The sequence below is a fragment of the Typopeltis vanoorti genome, chromosome 12 (assembly GCF_054136105.1).
Source record: "Typopeltis vanoorti isolate ZY-2024b chromosome 12, IOZ_Tvanoo_1.0, whole genome shotgun sequence".
NCBI lineage: Eukaryota > Metazoa > Arthropoda > Arachnida > Uropygi > Thelyphonidae > Typopeltis > Typopeltis vanoorti.
The window spans coordinates 79,707,480-79,731,906 of record NC_143560.1 but is presented as its reverse complement, the minus strand read 5'-3'; the positions used below and the strand labels follow the sequence as shown (position 1 = coordinate 79,731,906).

Below are 24,427 nucleotides of genomic sequence, written 5' to 3'. Positions count from 1 at the left end.
ATTTGATCTAACAATCTTAAATAACGCTTTTTTTTTTTTTTTTCATCTTGCATGGGATCGTCCCTATGCATAACACGAAGTTTCTCAACAAACTGTTTCTCTACTCCACTTTACTGCACAAGGATAGAAAAGAAATCACGAAAAAAATAACTATGTTAATCATATCGTATTTTTCTCTTTATGTGTTTGAAATTTTAGTTAATTGTCTTAGCTACATGCCTAAACTGTTGACAAAGTTTTTCTGTTTTTATTTGAACAGAGTGTATGTTACACAGTTTTAAATTAAGTAAACCAAAAATCATATATTCTTAAGTCATATTTTATGTATATATATATAATTCTTAAATTAATAGAGAGAATTATAATAATTCAGCTTTGTCCTCCTCAATTCTGTTAATTCAGTTTCATTTCTTCTCCTTTAATTCTTCTAGTTTGATTGGGCGAGTAGAGTATGCTTCCGCTCCCCAACCAAGAAGTTGTAGTTCGAATCTCATTGCAGACATGAATGTTTGTGAATGTCTTCAAATAGTATATGACTTTCAGTCCCCCCCTCCCCTTGTGTGAGATTAACACGGCTTCTTTTTGGAAGCCTGACGCGGCTCGAGAAAAAAATTCAGTATTTACTTTCTATAGTAGGGTTTTCAGATTATGTAATCATTTATGGTAGTAATGTATGATAAGCTTACAACCCTTGTGGATAGGATTTACGTTAATTTAAAAAAAAACTTATAAATGCATACTTGACTGAAATATCGAAGAATCATTTGGTACTAGACTGTTTTCAGTACTACTTTTATACACGTTAGCTATAAAATAACCACAAATCTTATTAGCTGAAGCAGAAGATAAAATTTTCAATAGACTTAAGCCCAAAACAACAACACAGCGGCATTATGTGATTCATTTCGCTTTAACTTGATTTTCATCAGAATGTCGTCGGAAGTTTTCGCTTTCTTCGTTTAAACAGAAGCACCTAGAGGGGGGGGGGAGAATACACTTTTGTGATTTGCATTGTAGAAAGTTGTAGCTAATCCTATTTGGTATATCTAGGGCAAAATAATTTTAAAGTAACAATTTGGAGCGATTTTCATTTAAGACATTATCTTAAATAATAATAATTATTATCATTGTTGTTGTTTGAAAAATTGGAGCCTTTTATAATATTATTTATTTGTTATAAATGAGCGCCTTTTTAATATTTCGTTGTTGGAAGTTTTTTCCAACAACGAAATATTAAAAAGTTATACTAGAAATTAAAGATTCCAAAAATTATATACTTGGTTTAATCCTTTATCCAAGTGTAAACAAAGTTTACGCCTAAAGTATCTTCAGGACTGGGGCAACTCGTGGTAGAGGTGGTATGACTTCACATCACTTGCCTTAGTATTCCATAATGCAAAGCATATCTCCTTGCGGACATGTATAATACTATTAATGGGAAAGGTACCCAGACCGGTTTCAACCTTTATCGAGGTCTCATCGGTGTCCACAAGGAGATGTGCTTTGCATTATGGGATACTAAGGCAAGTGATGTGAAGTCATACCACCTTTATCACGAGTTCCCCCAGGCTCAAACTTTGTTTGCTTACACTTGGATAAAGGATTAAACCAAGTATATAATTTCCTGGTATCTTTAATTTTTAATATTTTGTCTGAGGAAAATATCCATCTTGTCTAACTTTTGATCCAGTGGTTGACCAGTGGCTGCTTCGGTTCTCACATGATTAAAGGAAAGCGGCGGAATTGCAGTGGCCAGTTCAACGACCTTTTAAAAAAAAAAAGTAATGCAGAAAGAGAGCACCTATGGGAAAGGACTGGAAGGAGTCTGTAAGAAAGAGGGGGGGGGGGCTACCTATTAGACTTCTGTATACTGTCAAAATTCTTAGATAAGTTTTGAGTACACCATCCGAAATGTGAAAATAATCTTCTAATGTTGTTCGGATATGAGCTTTATAAAGTGTTAAGAGTTGAGCAGGAGAGAAGTAGTGTTTTCAACGAAAAAGATTACTCAATCTTTCAGAGACTGGGGAGATGACTGTTGATGTAATAAATTGATGTTTATGCCAGTATAAGCTGGATGTGCAATCATCCCAAGAGGGGAAAACTGATCTTGAAACAATATCAGAACAGTATCAAAATTAATGAGCGAGTGACGTAGGATCTTCTTGTGGTAATAAGATAAGGCTGTGTTTTAATAGCACTTAAATTCACTAAGTTGTTTTCACCCAGTTGAGAATCAGTGTTTAAGACATTAGTTGTGGAAGATCTTGAAACTTTTGTCAGTTGTTGAAGTTGAAGTCAAACTGTTGAAGTCATTTGAGTACCACAAGGTTTCTCGAATGGAGAGAGAGTAACGTCATCAGCAAAACTAAGAATAGGATTTGAAGTGAGAGAGAGAGAGAGATCATTGATGTAAAGAATAAAGAGTGCAGAATTTTGGTTGCGTTTTGGCTTTTGGACAAAGCATATTTTTCTTATTTATTTATTTTTGATTTTTTTATGGGAGATTTTTTTACATCTTTAGTAACGCCAACATTTGGTAAAACCGTGTGTTTCTAGTGTCAGATAAAATTGATCATTTATTTGTCAAAGCAGTTCACTGTACCCGTTGCATGCCGCTACTAAAATCGTATTTTATTTTTTGCTAAATTTTCATCTAAATAAAACAGCAGAACTTCATAATGGAAAGCCAGCCTTTTTCTACAGTGTCAGATAAAATTGATCATTTATTTGTAAAACAGTTCACTGTACATGTTGCTACTAAAATCGAAGCTGTGGACAAGTAGCACCCCTTAATGGGAAAATCATGTACAGCATTTTCTTGTATAATAATAAATATACGCAGATAATACAGCTATATAGCATTTTTATGTTCAGAAAACTCTAAGAAAATATACGCGACGAATTTCTTCTATTGGTTGCACGTAAGCAGAATTTGGATATATTAAATAGCTAGGTAACATACAGTGAAGCACTCGTAAATAATTAATTAATAACCTTTCCTAAACATTATTTCTGCGAGCGGAAACTTAATAATTATAATCAGAGAATTTGAATTATAAGAATGATCGATCTTTTCGAAGATACATACACTTTCATTTTTTCATTTATGTTAGACTCTCTTAAATATAGCCAAAAATATGATAAATACAAAAAGAGATCCTCAGCCTTTCATCACAAAATCATTTTCACTTTAAACGCAAAAGCAAAACTTGACATTAATCTTGGGTTTCAAACATCGGGTCTTCCATTAATTTCACCTGTTGGATCTCTTCAGAAAAAAAAAATGTTTAATTAAAACTTTTAAAATAAACGAGTTTAGTTGATAGTACCCGTAATGTATTTCGAGATGCTGAATCCAAACTACAATCCAAAAAATAGGAAATCTTTTTCTAATATGTACGCATCAATAAATATTTTGCAATATGTTATTATGAATTAGTTAGTAATAATATTAAAATTTTAAATTATTGTTGCTTAATCGCACTTTTGTTGTGATTTTCAAGGCATGTAGCAGTAGCTTGAAAATTCAAACTAAAAACCGAGTTTTAAAGCGAGATCGCAGAAGAAAGACCATTGTATTATAGGCGCCGAATAAAAAAAATCAAAAAACAAATCTTTCAACAGTCTTGGTCCCTGATGGGTAGACTTCTTCTTTTTTTTTTTTTTTTTTTTTCCAACACGAATACTCTGGATTTTAATCATGCATTTCAGAAAAATCGAACTATGCAACTCACGCTATTTCAGGCAATACACATCATGTTAGGGTACAGGATTGCGATATACTGCAGTTATTAGCCATACCCATGGCCAATGCCCCTAAAATCATCGATAGTCGCGAACCCAGATCGGTGTATGACTATTGGGATGCCAGTGACTTGAAGAAAATGACAAGATCATGTAACCGATAGATAGTTCTTTTTAACTAATATGTCTAGATTCTTTTTATGAAAAATAAATATTTAATCTATTATTGACCTGACATACCCCATTGAGTCAAAACTCATTGTCAAAACCACCCCAGATCATTCGTTCCAGTCATTCACCATTTGCTAAGCAAAAAAAAACAAAACAAAAAAAAACAATTTTTTTGACCAAATCTTCAGTCTATTATCACATGATTCTATGGGCGCATCACTATCTTGGTCACGTGCTCTGAATCCTCTCTATCCACCACTTCCATATTTGCAAGAAATAGACGCAAAATATAGTAGTTTCCGGTGTGGTCGTATCAAAGCCCTATTAAGAGGGATAATAACTTCATTATTCATTTTGTCACTGAGTGTAGTATGTCCTCCGAACTTCAACTCGCATTCCTCCTGTCACTTCCAGCTCCATGGTCTCATCAGTATCTAGGAATGCAATCCCACCAACTTAATACAGACTTGCAATCTTTTTTTTATTATTATTAGCCGAAAGGAAAGGACATAATTTTATACTTTACTACGCTGAACTGGTGGAGGTGGGAAATGAATTCAGGTACTAACTGTGTGTAGGGCGACAAGCCTACGTAGTTAGTAGCAAAATATACTGGCCTTGTAACTTTAGTTGCTTCAGCCATTATTCAGTACAGCCCAATACAACATTGAACTGATAGCCATTATCCTTTGCCTACAGTGTCAGTTTATTCAACCCGCCCTGCAGGATCTCAACATAACTTTTATTTATTATTATCCTCCCCAATTTACCATCATGAGCAAACAACCGAACGTTCTCTCCCCAATCAACCACATTATCATTAATGTACACATTAAACATCTGTAGAGGAAGTCAAGAGCCTTCCAAAATACCTACCTTCTTAATTCTGCTCCCATGTACTACTCTGTGGTCTATCTATCAACCACATACTTATTCGTGTCACTAGTCACGCTCATACGGAGGTGGCAGGGATTTTTTCCTCTGCGAAACAGACAAATAGAAGAACACACACCATTACCAGACACTAACCGATATAAGAACACACGCCATTGTCAGATTATCAAATATTTATTATTTGCTTATGCCATAACTCCAAAGAGTGTCATACCCATCCCCCTTTTCTCCTATTTGTGCAGTAGATTTCCGTGCAATCGCATACAAATATCTTTGCAATCTAACCGTATCAAAGTATAGTCATTTCATGTATCCAACATGAAATGATGTAGGAGACCCAGTGAGAAAGACCTGTTCTAGAAAGAGAGTCAAATACTATAGCAAGACCTGCCCCTCACAACAAAACTATATTTCCCTCATGAAGTATTGTATTCCTACCTCCCGTTCCTGAATTATGATTTCAAGAACCTTTTCCAAAACTCAATAACTACTTCTAAGATTATAGCATTTCTATAATTTGCTACTTCTGTTTGATTCTCCTTCCTCCTATGTATTGGAACTATCGTACCTTCGACTCTCTCTCTCTCTCTCTCTCTCTCTCTCGAGATCCTTCCAGTACTAAGATTTAAACAGTCTGGTCAAAGATACTGCCAGTTCTCTTGCATATTCTCCTAATATAGGGATTAATATACCATTTAATCTGTTTGCCGTATTTTCATTGAGATTTTGTAATATCCTAAACACCTCCAGTTAGTCTAGTCTGTCTTTATTCTTACATCAGTCCTTGTCACACCAATCACTGCATCTGTATTATATATCCTGGCAAAGTGATTACTCGGTAATTCAACTCTTTCTTCCTGTTCTGTGACCATCTTATCCTCTGCTAAAGATGTAGCTGAAAATTCCGAATAATGGGGTATCTCGCTGTTTAGCTCTTTTTGCAGTTACTCCCTCATTGTTTCAATTTATTGCGGTACTGAAGGATAATGGACCCTCTTTTCTGAAAGGTGATAAATTCAAGTGTCTCAATAAAAGAGAGCGAGAAGACTGGAATTCATTCAGAAGTATTGCTGAAGGGTTTTGAGCAACAATAAAACTGAAAAGAACTAGTTAGACAACTCATAACAAAGTGCTAAAAGATAAGGGCAGGATGTCACTGAAGACTCACTTGCTTCCTTCTGACTTAAACATCTTTCCTTAAACTCTTGGTACAGCGAATGGTTATCACGGTGAACGGTTCCTTCAAGATATCATTGTAATGAAATCATAGTACCAGAGAAAACAGAAATAGTATGAAATGGAAAAATTAGTCTCTTCAAAGATAAAAATGCAAAGGTATCTTAAGAGAAGAAAATTTTATTATCATCTTTATTGAGAGTGTTTAAACAAACGAAGAGTACGCACGTTGTAACAGCAGATATCGTTTATATAGTCGAAAGATGTTTTTCTCTTGCAGTTTTAATCTGAAAATGTTACTATGGGCTTCGCTCATCATGCGAAATGAAAAAATAAACCTCGAAATTGGCTAAAACTTTGAACATGTTATTATGTACAGTTCAGTCGTTTTCGACTCTTGATAGGCTTACGAACAAAGGCTCTTCATCTCACTCGGTCTCCTATCTTTTCTTTCGGCAATTGTAAGTTTAAGTTAGTAAGTTCCTGTATTGTCCATCCAACTCTTTAACGATTTTCCTCTCTTTCTTATGCCCTCAATCTTCCCCAACATAACTGCCTTTTCCAATAATTCATCTGCTGCTCGCATAATATGCCTAAAGTACATTAATTCTGTTTAGCGATCATTGCCTCCAAGGAGCATTCTGTCTTTATATATTCTCTAAAACCTTATTAGTCATTCTTGCAGTGCAAAGGATTCTTAATAGACTCCTTCACAACTCAAATGAATCAGTTCCCTTTCTGTCTTTCTTCTTAATGATTCTGCTGTCATATCCTTACATCACTACTGGAAATATCATCGATTTAAAAATTCTAATTTTCTGTCTTGCTAACATCTGTATCTTTCATAATTTTTGTCATAAATTTTTTCATTTTCACATTGACCATTTTTTTCTTATTCTGGACCCCAGGTAAACCATAACTTTCAACCAACTCCCTTTTATTTCTTTTATTTCTTCCATTACAAATTCATCCAAATTGCCAGAAGCCATCAATTTTGTTTTGGTGATGTTTAAATTAATCCCGGCGTTTTTACTTTCCATCTTAAATAACAGAATTAACCGCTCTAGATCTTCCTTAGTTTCCGCTCTGAGGGTTGTATCATCTGCATATCTCAAATTATTTATTTTCTGCCACCAATCTTACTTGCTGCTGGGTCTTTGTCTAGGTCAGCCATTCTCCAAATATATTCACTATAAATACTAAAATGATATGGCGACAATAGGTACAACCCTGCCAAATCTATTTTCCCACTCACCTGTTTTACTGAAGCTTCTGGTTGTCATACAGTTTTTAATCAAGAAAATTTGATGCTCAGGTATTCACATTGCTCTTATCACATTCTAATCGTACATCACTTACAGTTGATCGCGGAAACTGCAGTATGGCAGAAATTTCCCTAACTGAGTTGTTTCAAAGATTGTTTCCTATGATAGTGCCACATCGAAAGTCATTGAGCTCTTCAGTGCACCCCATTTTACTACTAATATATGTCTATGAAGATTGCCATCTCGTTTGTTTCCTTTTATGCATGTATGAGCCATGGTTGTGATTTATATAGCCATATGCTGCTACGAAGGGGTATCCGGATAATTTCGATCACATAGTGTACGGAACATTGCATCTTCAAGTACGCAAATACCACCTTTGTGCCCAAATGAAGAGTACAGCGCTAATAATTTAGGTAGTTTGTGTTTGTAAGTAATGCATAATAGGTGATGGTTAGGTCATGTTAACATTATTTATGTAGTTATTTATTAATCCAACAGAAATTGTTTATCAGAGTTTGTTCAAGAAGAGACTACACTGACTAGAATTTTTTTTTTCCCAATATGTCAGTGATTTTGGAAATTACGTTCCATTGAAATCGAAACGTGATACCTGATCCAAATTCAAAATCTTATTAGAGTCCAAATGAAAAGCTTAATTACAAAAACATATACAAACTTATATGCTATAATATCATTAGAGTCTTAACTAAAAACGATATAAAAACGATGTTATAGTATCATTAAGACCTTCATACAGAAACTGAAATCGTACAGTTTCTAAGGTAATCATGGAGCTACTTGATTCCAGCTATTCTCAATCAACAACAGAAGGCTGTTGATTGGGAATAGCCTGGAATTAGGGCATCTAAAGCTACGAAGCCAGTGTCAAGTACGTGTTAAAGGTTCGGGCCAGTTTCTGGAGAAAAATCCACCTACCTCCAAATGAGATCGGCTAATTCATCTTCAGTTATACAACCCTCATTAAAATTCCTCGTGGTCTCGATGGGATTCAAATCAGGTCTTTCCAACTGAAGGGCATGCGCCCCTTGTCCTTCAGATTGCGCTAATGGAGGTTGCTAACTCTAAATAATTTACTAAACGTTCATCTTCTTTAATTACTCTTTCATTTCTCAACTAATGATTTCATTCTTTGCTCTGAGTTTGCCATATTCACATGCAGTATCTTTCCAATGTTCTCTGTTGAGCAGTAAATTTTTCAAACACTTGTAGTTTTGCTGCGTATCTTTATTTTCACTTTGGCAACAACCAAATAGTCTTCTTCAATGAATTTATCTGTCACTTGCTTATTTCCTTGCATATCTTCTTCCGATCATTTTTATTAACCTTCTATTCTGTCATCATTATAGTTTAATTCCAATTTATTTTACTCAAAGTATACCAATTTCCCGCTGTTTAGTTTTGCGCATATTTTTTAGCCATTTATTTTACATCTTTTGACATCCTGGTGGTGTTTCTTTCTTTTTTTTTTTTTAGGTTTTTTTTTTTTTTTTTTTGAGGATAAGTTATTTCTTATGGTTCTTTGCGATGAACGGAAAATAATTTTAATTTAATAATTTTATAATTTAATAATTTTTTATAAGTTCTTTTAATAAATTTCCAAAGTGCGTACTTGAGTAATGGTTTTTCATAGTGGTCCGTTGTTGATAATATCTATATGAGTTATATCCAAGAGCCTCCATAGCTCATTCGGAAACTCTAAGACGTGAAGAACATTTATTAGAACTTTTTATCTAAAAGTGAATTTCATAAGGAAGTGGAAGGGGCTTTTTTCCTACCGCAAATTCGTTTTTTTTTTTATTTCTTTCATTCCGTAAAACAAACAAACCGGCAGAAGAGCAGAAGAACACACGCAATATACAGACATAGGAGGCTATGCAAATTAACCAACCTATTTCGTCGAATCTGGTTTTGAAAGCCTGCATGCTACGATGTGGGTTTACGCGTAAGCGTAAAATAGGAACAAAGGAAGTTATACCCAATCTCACGGTGAGGTGGGGTGGGGAAAACGGGCCTGTTAGAGAAACACTCTTTCTTGGTTCATCACGCGCGCGCGCGCACACACACACACACACACTACAGTTCCCCTCTTCGTCATAGTAACGATGTCCGTGCAAAAAGAGCGGTCTCTGTAGCTCATCTGGCAACCGAATATTATTGGTTTGGAAAACCTTGATTCGAATTTAGTCTGGGCCACTAAGATTTTTTTATAAGAACTTTTTTATCGAACCGAAGGTGGGTAGATTTTTTCTCCCGAAAACTCGGGTTTATTATACTACAAAGCAGGCCGATCCGCCAGACCCAGTTGACAGATATAAATACACTGACCTTATAGCCTTCATTGTTTCCGCCGTAATTCAACTCTCCATAGGTTTCTAGCATGCGATTTAGTTTGCAAACGGTAAACAGTATAATTTAATCCGAAGATGGTTGGTTTCGAACGCCTATATTTAGGCCAGTCTTGAAACAGTAAACCGTATAACGTGCTTAGAGAAAGCGAGTGCATTAAGAGATAACTTTTCACGTACGAAGTTTTGTGTTTGCAAAAATGAGGTCGATGCTCATTTAATGAACCGCATAATTTCTTGTTGTTGTCGAATATCATAAGTACGCCGTTGTAAGGTAGGCTGTCTAAATAATTGCCATTCTGTATAAATCTACAGTAATGCTACTTATAGACCAGCTGACATTGAATATACCAAGCAAGTCTTAGCAAAGTTAATTAATGATTCGGACTGGATACGTTGGTCATACGTACATGAAAAATTGTGTTTTAGGACTTCAAAATTCCGGATAGAACGTATGCACGAGTGACATAGTTTGGGATTCGCCATAACGCGTGATTCGTTATAAAGGTTGCGGATCATCTAAATGTAAAACCAAAATTCGATGTATTCATACAAAATAAATAAACAACCTACGAATAAATAAATAAATAATAAAGATAAACTCCTATAACAATACTAAGAATTTTCCATGTAATTTTTCATAATAATATTTAAGCTTTATGTTTTTTGTTGTTGTTGTTATTGTTGTGTAAAGTCTTCATAAATTTCAATAAACTTTATTTAAAATCCAAAGTCTAGTAATTGCGACCCTTTTCTAGCCATTATTTAAAAACAAAACAAAAAAAAACATAAATTTTGACCCCAGCAAGCGCGTCATTTATTTGCTGTAGACCTTGTGGTCTACATGTGTGTGTGTGATATATACAGGTATCCCTCGATGTTACCGCGTATATCAAAATCGCGTTAATCAAATCTAATAATCAATGGTAAAAATTACAATTCGTCCATGATCGATTACTGTATTAATAATTCGTTTTATATGGTACTATTTTAGGAAAGATAAAAAATGAATGCAAAGTAAATGTTTAATAAATACTTGTACCTACATTATTTACTGCAATTTTTTTTTTTTTTTTTTTATCAAAAGAAGTTATCAAGAGTCGTTTGAACAGTTTTAGTTTTTTTTTTTTTTATCGGCATAAATTCTACGATAACAAGCAAGATGACTCTCCAGACCTCGGCAAACAAGCAATAAAACATAAAGAAAAAACACTGCAAATATAATACATGATGGTACAAATTAAGTGGATATTGAATCCAACATTATTTCATAGCCGAATATAGAAACTATGAGTTTCGTGCCGAATATATAGAAACTAAAAGTTTCGGCGGATGCAAGCATAAGCAACCTTATGGGCAACTCGTAGTAAGCTCCAGATCACTTTCCTTAGTATTTTCCATAATGTAAAGCACATCTCCTAGAGGACATGTATGATAAATAAGCCTTTGGCTCTCTATTTCAGTAATAAATGATGGTTTATTTATTTTCAGTTACAATCTAGAAATTATTGAACAAAGAATTAAAAAAAAAACACAACTAAACTATACTATACTGACATCGGAGGTCGCGATATCTCTCAGATACAATTTACTGTCAAATATCACAAACCTTTACATAACATGTGTTAAACCAAACTGACAGCAAAAAACAGTGCGGAATATCACTCGTAACTCATGACCTCCAAGCTATACACTGAATTGTGTAAGAATATTTATATTAAACATTTTGCATGTATCTGTCAGATCAGCTGCGAGCTCCGCAGGGTTAAAGGCGCGTTAATCAAAACTCTTGCCGCGTATATCAAGGGATTGCCGCAATTAATTTGCATTAATCAAATCCCACGTTAAGCAAGGGATACCTGTATATATATGATTATCAGCTATATTGACTCGGTATGTAGATATTTTCATATTATTTACTGATTGAATCCGAGAATTAGAAAAACAAATTAATTTAATCTAACACACAACGTTTCGTCGGAATGCCTACTTCTTCAGGCGTGAGAACATTAAAAGCAAACGCAAAAAACATCGTAAAGAAACATTGTACTCTACAATAACAGACTATGAACTGAAATTAAGTTTCAACTGAAGCTACAGTGTCCGCGCTAAAGTTCTATTGTTAGGCATATGCGAATGCGTGACTTCACGAGTACTCCAGTATCTGATGGCAGAACTATGTGAGTCTGGCAAACTATTTATTGTTTATGTGAGAAAAGTCTAGGATAATTTCTTTGGATTCAACTATGCGGCGTTCTACTTCATCGTGGCATATATGAATGTTTGATGTTGTATTCCAGTCTATTTTGTGTTGGCGGCCTTCATTATTTGTGTTCACTGAGAACAGGACATGGCTTGAGAAGGCACTTGCTCTGGTTCTACTATAAGCGATGTCTCCCTGATGTTCTCCGAGACGTAGGAGGATGGACTTCTCAGTTTGGCCATAATATGGCTTCCCACAGTTACATATGATTATTATATACACCTGGAAACTGAAGATGGTTGTGAACCTGTTTTGGTTGGCTTAGAATTGACCTGAGTTTAGGAAGAGTGGAAAAGCACGTTTTTATATGAATTTTTTTTCAAAATTCTTAGTTTCCGGGAGAACGAGCAGATATAAGGTAAAGAGATATAACTCTTGGGGTTTCCCGTGTCTTTGTGTTGTTTTGAGGACGGCGGTATAGTTGTTTATTGATAGTTTTTGAAGAGTATTATCCATTATTTGTGAAGGTTCTTTTGAGATGTTGTAGTTAATTTTTCAGCTCCTCCTTATTTGACAATACAGATCTGGCACGATGAAGCAGAGTGGAGATGATACCTAACTTCTGTGTTGGATGGTGGTGTGAGGATGCATGCAGGTATCTGTCCGTGTGCGTTGATTTTCTGAAGATCGAGATTTTTAAGGAGTCAGACATCTTAGTAAGTTTGATGTCTAGAAACGGCAGAGATCCATTTTCTTCAATTTCGATGGTAAACTTGATGTCTGGGTGGAAGCAGTTTAAGTGATTTAAAAAGATGTGAAGATTATCTATACCAAATAAGGAATATGTCATCCACGTAACGGGAAAAAATTATATATATATATATTAATTTATTTATATCACTGTGTGTGTGTATTCGTTTTTCCAAGTGGCTAATAGTATTTATGTTGATATTTTTCTATATATCTGCCTGTGAGCTGAGTGTGAAAAATCATTGTCCTACTATAAAACAAAATATCCTGTGAATTTCAAATTGTCGACAGAAACTAAACATTTGTGTTCACTTTATTAGATAAATATTTAACCAAATTAGAAACGTGTTAACAAAAATAATTTCATTAAGTACATCGCTGTGATTAATAGCACTGTAGTATATAAAGATCCCTTTCCTCCAGTATTAAAGTATAAAGCGTACAATGTACGAAAAATGAAATAATCAGTACATAAGATTTTTAAGTTTTTTTTTCATCTCAGTTGTATGTTATAAATGCTAGTCCGATCATGTTTTAAGTCCTTCGGGATCATGTTTTAAGTCTTGCAACGCACGCTAAAATCAAGTATGCTTTCTTTATGTTGTAATAATAATTGCTTTCACATTTCATTTGCTTGCTTTGTTGATAAATAGGTATTTTATCACTAGGAGGAGAATGCCCTTTAAACCTTTGGCTCAAAAATAATTTCTCTCTCCAAACAAAGAGGATATTTTTATTTTTATTTAATTTATTATTTTTTTATGTATTTTTTACTGGCAATTTGATGCAAAGAATAGGCTAAGCTCCATATGCATTTACTTATTTATAGGAATTTGTTTTCTTATGTAAGTGCTAATTTGTAGATACTTTGTGAAAAATAGATATTTATGAATAATTAGATTATCCTTAAAAAAAAAAACTTAGTTCTTTGATTTTTTTCTCTTTTCTTTCGGTGAATTGATAGTTCTAAGCTCTCTTCCAAAATTTGTGAAATTTGCATGTGAAAGATGTTATAATTATTTAAATTGAAAATAATTCATTATTTTATTTCAGTCTGTCTTAATGAAATATGAAGTATAAATAAAAAACAACTGAGGGATTCAATATGAATTTAAAGAATATGGAAAAGGGGTGGGGTGAGATGGGGAAAGATAATTGCTTCTTCAAAAGAAAAATCAACTCTATTAAGATACGCCTTCTAGATATCGTGATAAATATTGCCATCTTTCTCTCCTAAAATCTCCTAAAACACACACACACACACACACACACACACACACACACACACACACACACACACACACACACACACACACACACACACACACACACACACACACACACACATCAACAGATAGATATTGTAGAAGGGAAACAACAAAAGAACACACTCAGTTTACAAACCTATGATTGTGAGAGGTATCTTATGTTCAAATTGCGTGTGTTTTGCTGTTCTGCATGTTTTGTGGACGGAAAAATCGATTTTTGCGGGAAGAGAAATCAAACTTTCCTTCATGTGATTCTGTCTGATTAGACAGAATCATGAAGGATTTCTGGATCCTTGGAGGATCTAGAAGAAATTTCTTAATCGTTTTTTTAGAATATCCATTTTGGTTAAAGATAAGAGAAAGGTGATTAATTTCTTTTTGGAGCTCATCTGGTTTATTTAAAAGAGAGCGTGCTCTGTGTCCTAAGGTAGAAATAGTTCCGAGCTTTTGTGGTGGAAAGTGATGAGATTAACAGTGCAGATATCTATTAGTATGAGTGGGTTTTCTATATATCTCTCATCTCATCTCATCCACTTGATAATGGGTTGAGTGTCCACTAAGAAGAAAGGTTCTCCACTTATCGCGATCTTTAGCCATCTCACTCATGACTCTATAGCTGGGTAGATGGGAATGTTCTTTCAGCAACTTTATCCAAGTACTTCTTGGTCTGCCTCTAGGTCTTTTTCTTCCTGTATATCCATTCAGAGCTAAATATGGGAGGCTATGAGGGGCCATTTTCTGAATATGACCAAACCATCTCAGTTGATGCTTAATGATTGTGTCTATTATATTATCTAGGAAGTTTAAATCTGTTCTGACTTGATCATTAGTCTTGTGTTCCATCCAGTGGGTGTTATTAATTTTTCTGAGGCATTTCATTTCAAATGCTTGAAGTTTCTTGATTGATTGTTGAGTTAATCTCCAAGCTTCTGAAGCATAAGTAGCCGTTGGGATAATAATTGTTTTATATAATTTTAATTTTAGACTCGTTGGGATTTTTTTATTTTTCCATATTTTGTTTAGTTTATTCATGTTGGTCCAACCTAGGTTTAGCCTGTGTTTTACTGTTTCCATATTGTTGAGGTTACAAGATATAAGATTGCCAATATAAACATATTTATTAACTTGTTCCAGCAGATGATTTTCGAGATTTATAGAAATATTTTCTTCTTCTCTACCTATCTTCATTATTTTTATTTTATGATGATTTGTTTTCATACCATAAGTTTTACAAGAGTCATTTAAATTATTAATAGTTTTTTTTCTAGCTGTGGTTTAGAATCTACTAAATAATGATATCATCCGCGTATTTTATGTGATTAATGTTGGTACCATTGATTTTTACACCTGGTTCATCGGCTATGGTTTTATAGACTTTTTCTAGGAAGAGGATAAAGAGCTGAGGTGAGAGAGGGCATCCGTGCATTACACCTTTCTCGACTCTAAAATCCTCGGTTTTAATGCTGTTCATTTTAACAAAAGCTTTGGTGCCTCCATAATAATTTGTAATAAATGTTAAAATATCTGAATCCATTTTTATGTTTTTTAGGATAGTGGTCAATTTGTTTCTATTAACTAAATCAAAGGCTTGCTTAAAATCTATAAAACAACAGTATATGGGCAGGTTGTATTCCCAATATTTTTCTGCTATATTATTAATGGTGAAGATATGGTCTATGGTGGATCTATGTGGCCTGAATCCTGCTTGGGTTTCCTCTATGATTTTTTCTATAAGCATCTGTGTTCTCTTTTGTATAATTCGAATGAATAGTTTATAACTATGACTTAAGAGTGTTATGGGTCTATAATTTTCACATATTCTTTTGTCTCCTTTTTTGTGAATTGGTATAATAATTCCTGTTTTCCAGTCAGTTGGGATTACTCCAGTATAAAGAATTTGATTAAATAAATTCATTAAGAAATTAATAGCTTCCTTGCCACCATATTTCCATAGTTCTATAGAATATTTCATCTTTATTTATATATATAGAGATTTTAAATCTATCAGAGCATCGTGTAAGAATTACATCCAGGAACGGAAGGCAGTTATTTCGTTCTAGTTCGGCAGTGAATTTTATATTAGAATGCTGGTTGTTAAGATGATAAAGAAAATTCATGAGAGATGTGTGCCCGTGACTCCATATAATAGAAATGTCGTCAACATAACGCTTCCAAAGTTTCGGCTTAAATGAGAAGGACGATATGGCTTTCGTTTCAAAATCTTCTAGGAAAATGTTTGCTTGAACCGGGGATAAAGGGTTGCCCATTGCTAGGCCTTGGTTCTGTTTGTCAATGAAGTCCCTATATCTGAAGTAGCCAGATTGAATACAATGCTTTAATAAAGCAAATATCTTTTTAGACAATTTTTCCCTTAGTAATGTTAATACCTCCTCATTAGGGACGTTACTAAATAATGAGATAATGTCAAAACTTGCTATGATATCATTTTCGCTGATGGAAATATTTTTGATGTCAGAAACGAAATCTGTGGTGTTTTTGATGAACGATGAAGATTTATTGGAGAAACACTTGAGGTATTCTGCAAGATGTTTAGAAAGCTTATAAGTAGGACCATCAATTCCTTCAACAATTGGGCGAAGAGGGGTGTTTTCCTTGTGGATCTTCGGAACTCCATAAATGCGTGGTATAAGAGGGTGTAGAGAGCGTAAAGAAATGCGAATATTGTGAGGAAGTTCACTAGTAGTCTTTACCTGATGAAGGCTGTAAATTGTGGAATCCAGAGAAATCCTCCTTAATCCATTTGAACATTTGAACAGCAATTTAAGTTACAACATCCCTGATAGCCTGCTGCAGTTGTTCAATACTGGCGTTCACGAGAACTTACAAGCACGCACGCAATAAACAATGGCGCATTGGATAGAACAACTTAAAAAATACAACGTTTTTTATGTCAATTATGTATTGCATTTTTGCCTGTAATTCTCAGTTTTTTGTAACTTCAATTTTTATTATTATAGTCTACCTTTAGCGGATACCTGATGAGGGCTGTAAAAGGCTGAAACTAGTTGTATCATTTTCATTAAAACTTAATATTTTATCTCGGTTTAAAGTCATTAAATATCTATTTAAAAAAAAAAATATATATATATATATAAGCTACTGCCCTATCAGGCCATGTCCTGTTTTCAATAAACACGAACAACGAAAGCCGCAAACATGAAGTAAATTGGACAACAACTTCAAACCTACACATTTGCCACGATGAGGTAGAACGCCGCATTGTCGAGTCAAAAGAAATCACCTTGGACCCTCTTCATATGAGCAATAATCTCAGCTATAATTTGCCTAACTCTTTCAGCTCTACTATCAGATAATGGAGATCGCGTGGTTCCACACACGCACAAGTGTACAACAATAGAACTTTAACACAGACTATAGCTCAAGTTCATAATAACTGTAATTTACAGTCGAATATTATAGCTTTATAATTGGATAGCTTTAGAGTGTTTCAATGTTTTTTTCAGTGTCTTTTAATAGCTTTCTATGTTCTTAACGCCTGATGAAGTCAATTCCGAAGAAACATGTTGCGTTTTCAAATAAATCTCAATTTGTTATAATTCTCGGATTTTTAGTCAGTTTATATTAAATGCCTTGACTTGCACTACTATATATATAACTTTAAAACCAGAAAAAGCCATATTATTCATGTTGATACCGAAGCTCTACCGCAACAAAATATTTGCCTATATTTTTAAAGAAAGAGCTGAGTTGTCTGAACGAGAAAGGCTGAGTGTTGTTAAGCGTGCAGAGGACGAATTATCCCTCCCCTCTCCTCCCCCTATAGTTGTTTCTACGAAATATTGTAATAACATGTTTTGTTTACAACATTTGCGAACGTTGGAAATTGGTTGCTAATTAAAGTAACTTGACTTTTATTAATTGTAAAAGGAACTGTAAAAAACATAACTCAATAAAAAAGGATGAATAAAATTTAGAGGGAAAAAAGAGCTAATGATATTATGCGAATCTGCCGTTTTCACTCCACTAAAATGCAAATATAACAACAACAAAAAAAAGACAAAAGAAAAAAAAAAGAAACAAAAAGATTTCATGTACTGTGCTGTTTATGGTTTGGAAGCATTAAATCAATATTAGCTTGCTAATGGACTAACTTAATCGCAGTGAATGTTAATTCAATAACAAATGTAGTGTAATCATAATAATACAATACGTTCAGTATACAGAATTTTGGATATTTCTAAACAGAGCCCAAATAATGAGTTGACTTTCTTTAAAAAAAAAAAAAAAATCTGTCATACTTTAAACTGTATATTGAGATTGCATATTTAGTCAGAGTAATGTCCTCTTTTTAAGTTTTATACTTTGTTCTGGGCGTCAGTAAATCATTATACCGGAAACGGATGTTTCTTGTAGTTGCATTCTGAAGGATATCGATCTAGACAAGAGTTTCACATGCGAGAATAGAGTTATAACTCTGTCTCCTCCAGCTTGTTCTGGACGTAAGTTATGCATGTCTTTATGAGATTTGTAATTAGTTATGTTGCATTAGAATTTCATAAAAGGTTCAAAAGATCCGGTAGATCCCATTTTCCAAATAATTCCTCACTGAGTTGCAAGTATACAATACGAAATGTAGATATATATGTCATTCAAACGAAAAGTGATAATTCGGAAAAAAAATGAATGAATGAGTCAGTATAAACTAGCTTATTGTTTCTATTATTTTATTTATTTCAGACTTCTTCGTAATGGTATTATCTTTTTTTGTGATTGTTGTGATATTAGCTGCTTCTTTGAACGCAGGTAAGTGATGACTGTTTATTTTTGCCATTAGAAATATTAAAACGTTAAAGATTTTGAGTCTTAAAAAAAAAAAAAGGCTATATTTATAATGTGAGGTCCTCAGTGCATAAGCCTTACGCTTACTATGCTTTTACATTATACAGTGGACCTTGGTTATAACGAGTTTTTTTTTTTTTTTTTAATTTTAATGTAGCCATTTTTGCCATACTGATCAACAGAAAACCCATTTCAGATTTTTTTTCTTTTAATTTCACATGTTGTGCTATGAACATTCATCATAATATTAAAATGCAAGATTTAATTTTAAAAAAAATTACTGGTGGATGGGAACAATGTACTTGACGCTGCAGCATTCTAAAAATATTCCCTCTCTGTGTCCACACAAGAGAAAAAACGAAATTTTGTCCAATGTTCCATAATGTCACATCAAGCGACATTTATTGGCAAATGGAGATTTATTGGAAATGTTAACATAGTTTGGTGGCAGAGAAAAATAATTTTGGTTGATTGTTTGCCTACGGGCCACATTCTTTTTACGTCCTTCTAAACCACCACATCATCCACTTAAAAAATAAGGCGGCTACAAAATCTGTCGCTCTTGCGGTATCCACCCAGACTGGCTATGGGGGGGGGGGAGAGAGATCTGCATTGCAAAGCAATCAAAGATATCGAAAAGAAGAGATAATATAAGTCAGACCTAGCATTCCATATAACAAACGATGAATTTCTTTTTTTTTTTCCTAGGCAAATGCTTCCTTAACTGAGTCATGTCGATATTTTCTTTGGATTTGGATACTCATTAGTATTCTATTCATCACTAGGTGGTGATGATCACTTTCTGTTTCAAATTCCCTCTTTAAAAATTTCACTATCATCAATAGCATAATCGATGGCTCTTCTTTTTTTGGCTGTATTATACATATAAATTTATACGCAGCTTTTTTGGTGGAGCATGGTATCAAGAATAATTAATTCAAGATTACCTCATTACAGGCATTCTACAGCATATCTATCTTACGCTATCTGACCTTAAATTTTTCATTAGAGTGTGTCATGAAACAGACGCTGTAATTTCATGCAGTGTCTTTTTCAGTCTGCGTATATCGGAAATGAATCTATTATGCATGTGCATACGGGAAAAAAGAAATTATATGTAAATTTAATTCAGTTTTTTAAATTTATTTACGTATTGCAATATGCATCTCAATTATTTATTATAACGTAATTTCCTGATATGTATTCTTAGGGGATGTGCGGGCTACTATGACGGTACCATATCACTTCTCATTATTACTAATTCCCTATGAACAATTTTCCTCCAAATTAGTCTATCACTTGTCAGCACTCTAGTATTGGCGTAAACATTTCGGTCTTCTAAAGCATTTTTGACTGAATCAGTCCACTAGTCTTCCCCCTGGGTTCATTTCCTGCCATCTTGGCATTTTGCTAACCTCTCTTCTATTCTGTTTGAGTGACCATACCACCTGAGATTATTTCTGCTCACGCTTTCTTGAATGCTAACCATTTCAAGTTCCTTCTAATATATCATTTTTTAAAAATAGGATTCTGCTATTGATAAAATTTGTCATCCACTCCCATTTTTCTCAGAACCTTGATACCCGTGATCTAATAATCTTTGATGAAGTGCTTTATTTCTAACCCAACTCTCATGTCTTGTATACTTCTAGTTTATTGTTTTGGCTCATTTCTTTCTTATTCCATATAAATTTATTTAACCAGCTCCAAATTGATTATGTTGTCTATTTACCTATTTAATTTGCCATTTTTAGTAAAAGACTGCGCTGAAATAGCTGCATAATATTTCCGATTCAAGTTTAATGTCACTTTCTTTCGTGATGCTGCGATCCATACAGATGATGAATAAGAGTGGAGAAAATGTGCACCCATGTGTTATTGATTTTACATCAAACCATCTTTTCGTATTTCCTTCAATTCTAACTGCCGGCTTACAACTTAAAGGCTGTACATTGCTCTGTATAATGTTCCATTTATCCCATATAATTGTGGCTCTTTGAAATGCTTTTCTCGGGGCACTTCGTAAAGTGAAAATCTGATCATAACAACCTCTATTTGTTCTGAGTGTCGCTTGTTTCTTATTCAAGTTTCTATTCCACGATTTTTCTCAGCCTCTGCTTAAGTATACTGAACAAAGTATTATTAATAGAGGATTTTAATATAAGTATTGACTGAGAGAATGATCATATAATCATATAACAGGTAGTACGTTTTTGGAGCAGTTTTCCAATAATTATCTGAAGCAACATCTCTATGAGTCTAGAGGAGGATACGATCCATATTTCATAATAGTAACACAAAGTAGAAATTGGTGATCATAATTAAAGATGTAAGTGACCACTGTTATAATAGAATGCAAACAAGGAAAGCGAAAGAATATGTATATATATATATATTCCGAGCTAGTCAATCTTCATGTTGTGGTCTCTTCCTACTTAAAATTCCCTGTAAACTCTTGCATCTACAACCAATCTGAAGACTTCATGACATGCTATTAACAATAACATGGTCGATAATACTGTTATTGTTTTGTGTGTTATATCCATGTGAATTTGTGCACATTTTTATGTTGCAATATCGTGTAAAGAATGACTAATTCATAATGACCTATTTGTGAACATTCTGGATCACATTTCTGTGCATTTTTATGGCTCCTACTCAAAAGGTTGTAAACTTATAGTATACATCAGTACTATGGGTGGGTTAAGTTTTAAATATATATATATATATATATATATATTGATATGTAACCCTCGTACAACGCGGTTTCGATATAACGCGGTCTACAAACTGTATAGCCCTTGTTCAACACGCTACTTATACAACGCGGTTTCGATAAAAACACGGTAAACAAATTGTAATAACCCTTTATATTTTCATATATTTTTCACCCCGCGAATTAAAAATCAAATTTTATCTTTGTTAGATTTGCGTCTGCAAATATCGCGCATGTAGTTATAAGTAGCGAATTTATATTAAGGGAAATATCCTTTAGCACTCAGTACGTCAATTGTTTACCGTATAAACTGTTTAATGTTGAAAATTCTCTTCGTTTTCTGCCAGGAAAGCGCATTAAAAATCATAAGTGTGTTAATCTCAAGCTGAGCACTTTATTTTCTGGTGAGTTACATACAATATGCAATGCTTTTTTATGTAAAAATTTTAATTTTATAATAATGGCTACTTAGAGGGCTTTTGTGATATGGTTGAAAACGAAATTAGTGAATTAATTGATGGGGAAATAGATTTAAATGAGAAGAAACTCGTACAATTAATAGATGACTTCGAAACAAAAGGCGGGGAAAGTTCTGCCGAAGATGCTGATTGTGATGTTAAAGAATTCAGTTTAAAGAAAATTAGCAGAAGGATTGGACTTGGCAAGAAAGTTAGGAAGTTATATTACGGATAATGATCCCTCAGTGGAGCGCTCCGGAAAATTCACAAGACAATTGGATATTTGTTTAGCTCCATATTATGAACTTAATAAAAAATTGCAGCATAGTGGTAAGCAAGGTCTTATTACTGACTTCTTGATAACTAAACCAGCCGAAGTATGAAATGAGAATTACACAAAATGATGTCCAAGAAATTTCAAGTGATGACGACGTCCGGCCACTCGTAAATAAAAAAACATCTACAAAATGTTAGTTTTGAATACAGTGATGATGATTAAAATATACACTTTATCTTATTTTGCCTAAAACATTTATGCATTATGTGCAATGATGTTTACGTACAATTTGTATTTTTTATAAGTTTGTACTATGTATTTTGTTTTCATAATTTATGTTTTCTTAACTTATGAATTAGCTGAATTAAATAAATTTTTTTTTGTTGGATATGTCATTGTTGTTTATATAATTTAAAAAAAAAAAAAAACGATTTCGCAACATAACCCTACTTTTTCTGTGTGATCTGAGTCTCGCATAACGCGATTTATATAACGCGGCATTTCTGTGGAACTTGACATCCGCGTTATACGAGAATTTCTTGTTTATTTGCTAGCCCTTCAGCACTCTTAGTGCCAATTAATATGCACTTACGTTGTCAAGAAAGAAAAGGGACAGGCAGTTTTGTGTTACTATACATTTTACAGGCGATTCAGGAACACGCTGTTGCTAAAATGTCTTCACCGATATCGCTTGTGATTCTTGGCAACATAATTTACTCATATGCTTAGTGATTAGTGCTTAGTGATTAGGCAGTAGACGAATTTTATCGATCGGTACGAGACCATACATTGCATGTTGCGAAGACTTTAGGTAGCTTGAAAACGTTCCACATTCGGTTTCTAGAGCAGGTTTCCGGATTATCTAATCATATTCTCTCGTAGATGAGATTCGCATAAAAACAAATAAATAATAGGAAAAAAAAAACGGAATATTCCCACAACGCACAAAATAAACGTAATAACGGGATAATAATGATTAATCCTGTTTTCCATACTACGAATATGATTACAGCAATAATGTATTTCAGTTACTCAAAATAAGTGTAAACCTTGTTTGAATGGATGTGATATCACGAAAGCATGAAGTCACATCCATTTCAAACAATATAAAAAAAAATAGCGTTTTCTGTAGAGATTTATATTATATTTTTTTCTTTGATTATGCTGTACGTAAAGAGAAGAATGTCACTGGACAGGAGCTGGAAATGTTCATCGACACGATAATACCACAACTGAAATTATCGGATGTCGTAATCATTTCATCAGGTAAGCAGGTACATTATATAAAATATATTGCACATCTATAAAGAAAGAGAGAGAGAGAGAGAGAGAGAGAGAGAGAGAGAGAGAACGATCCCGCGCCCTTGGAAAGGGGGGAAGGCTTTTCATTTTTCTTTCTGCTTTTCAGATAATCAGGCAGAGTTAAATAATTAGGATAGTGTATCATTCAGTGACTATTTTTAGTATTTTCTGTATCCTATAAACGTCTAACTGTGTAATGTGAATCAAAAATTGATTTTTTTTGTTATTTTAATAAGTTCTAATTGATATTGTATTCTGTTAATAGAGTAATAAAAAGAACTGCAATATATTATTTCCTCCTTTTTGTCTAATGGATATAAGAATTCCTTCATCAAAAGAGCTTTGAGTAGTTTTAATATGTCTTCGTCTTCAAATACAGAAGAAATAACGCGCATTCCTATCCCTTATGTGCGACGCATTAGTGAGCGTAAAGCAAAAGTTTTAAAACCACTGAATATTGTTGCTGCCTTTTGACCCTTTCAGAAAAATCTCCACGTTTCTCACTTTTCCAAGGGACAAGCTTCTACATCTTAGTTATCCAGGTGTCTACCAGATTCCTTGCTCTTGTGGATTATCTTACTTCGGACAAACAGAAAGATCTGCCTCTATTCGACTATAAGAACACCAGTCTTATATTCAATACTTTGAAGCTGAACAGTATGGCCTTGCAGAACATGCCATCATCACTAGACACAGAGTTCATTGGAACAAGACAAGAGTCCTTCACAAAAGTCGGTTCCTCATGGAACGGCTTTATAAAGAAACATGTGAAACTCTACTTCACTCTCCTGACTTAAACAGATCCAATGGTTTACGTCTATTCCCTTTATGGGAGATAGTACTTTATAAATCTGATAATCTTTCCTACCTTTTTATTACACATATATATATATATATATATATATATATATATATATATATATATATATATATATATATATATATATATATATATATATATATATATATATATATATATATATATATATAATTCATTTTTTAACTTGGGG

The 24,427-nt window shown here is 33.7% G+C and overlaps 1 protein-coding gene across 1 annotated transcript in view; it reads left to right on the top strand.

The window, feature by feature from the left end:
• LOC150100919 (glutamate receptor-like) overlaps positions 1–24,427 on the top strand; it is a 94,382-nt gene that overhangs the window by 12,803 nt on the left and 57,152 nt on the right. Inside the window, exon 2 of the mRNA XM_090401936.1 lies at positions 18,563–18,628. Coding sequence (XP_090258062.1) covers positions 18,563–18,628 — 66 coding nt within the window. The remainder of the gene's footprint in view (positions 1–18,562; positions 18,629–24,427) is intronic.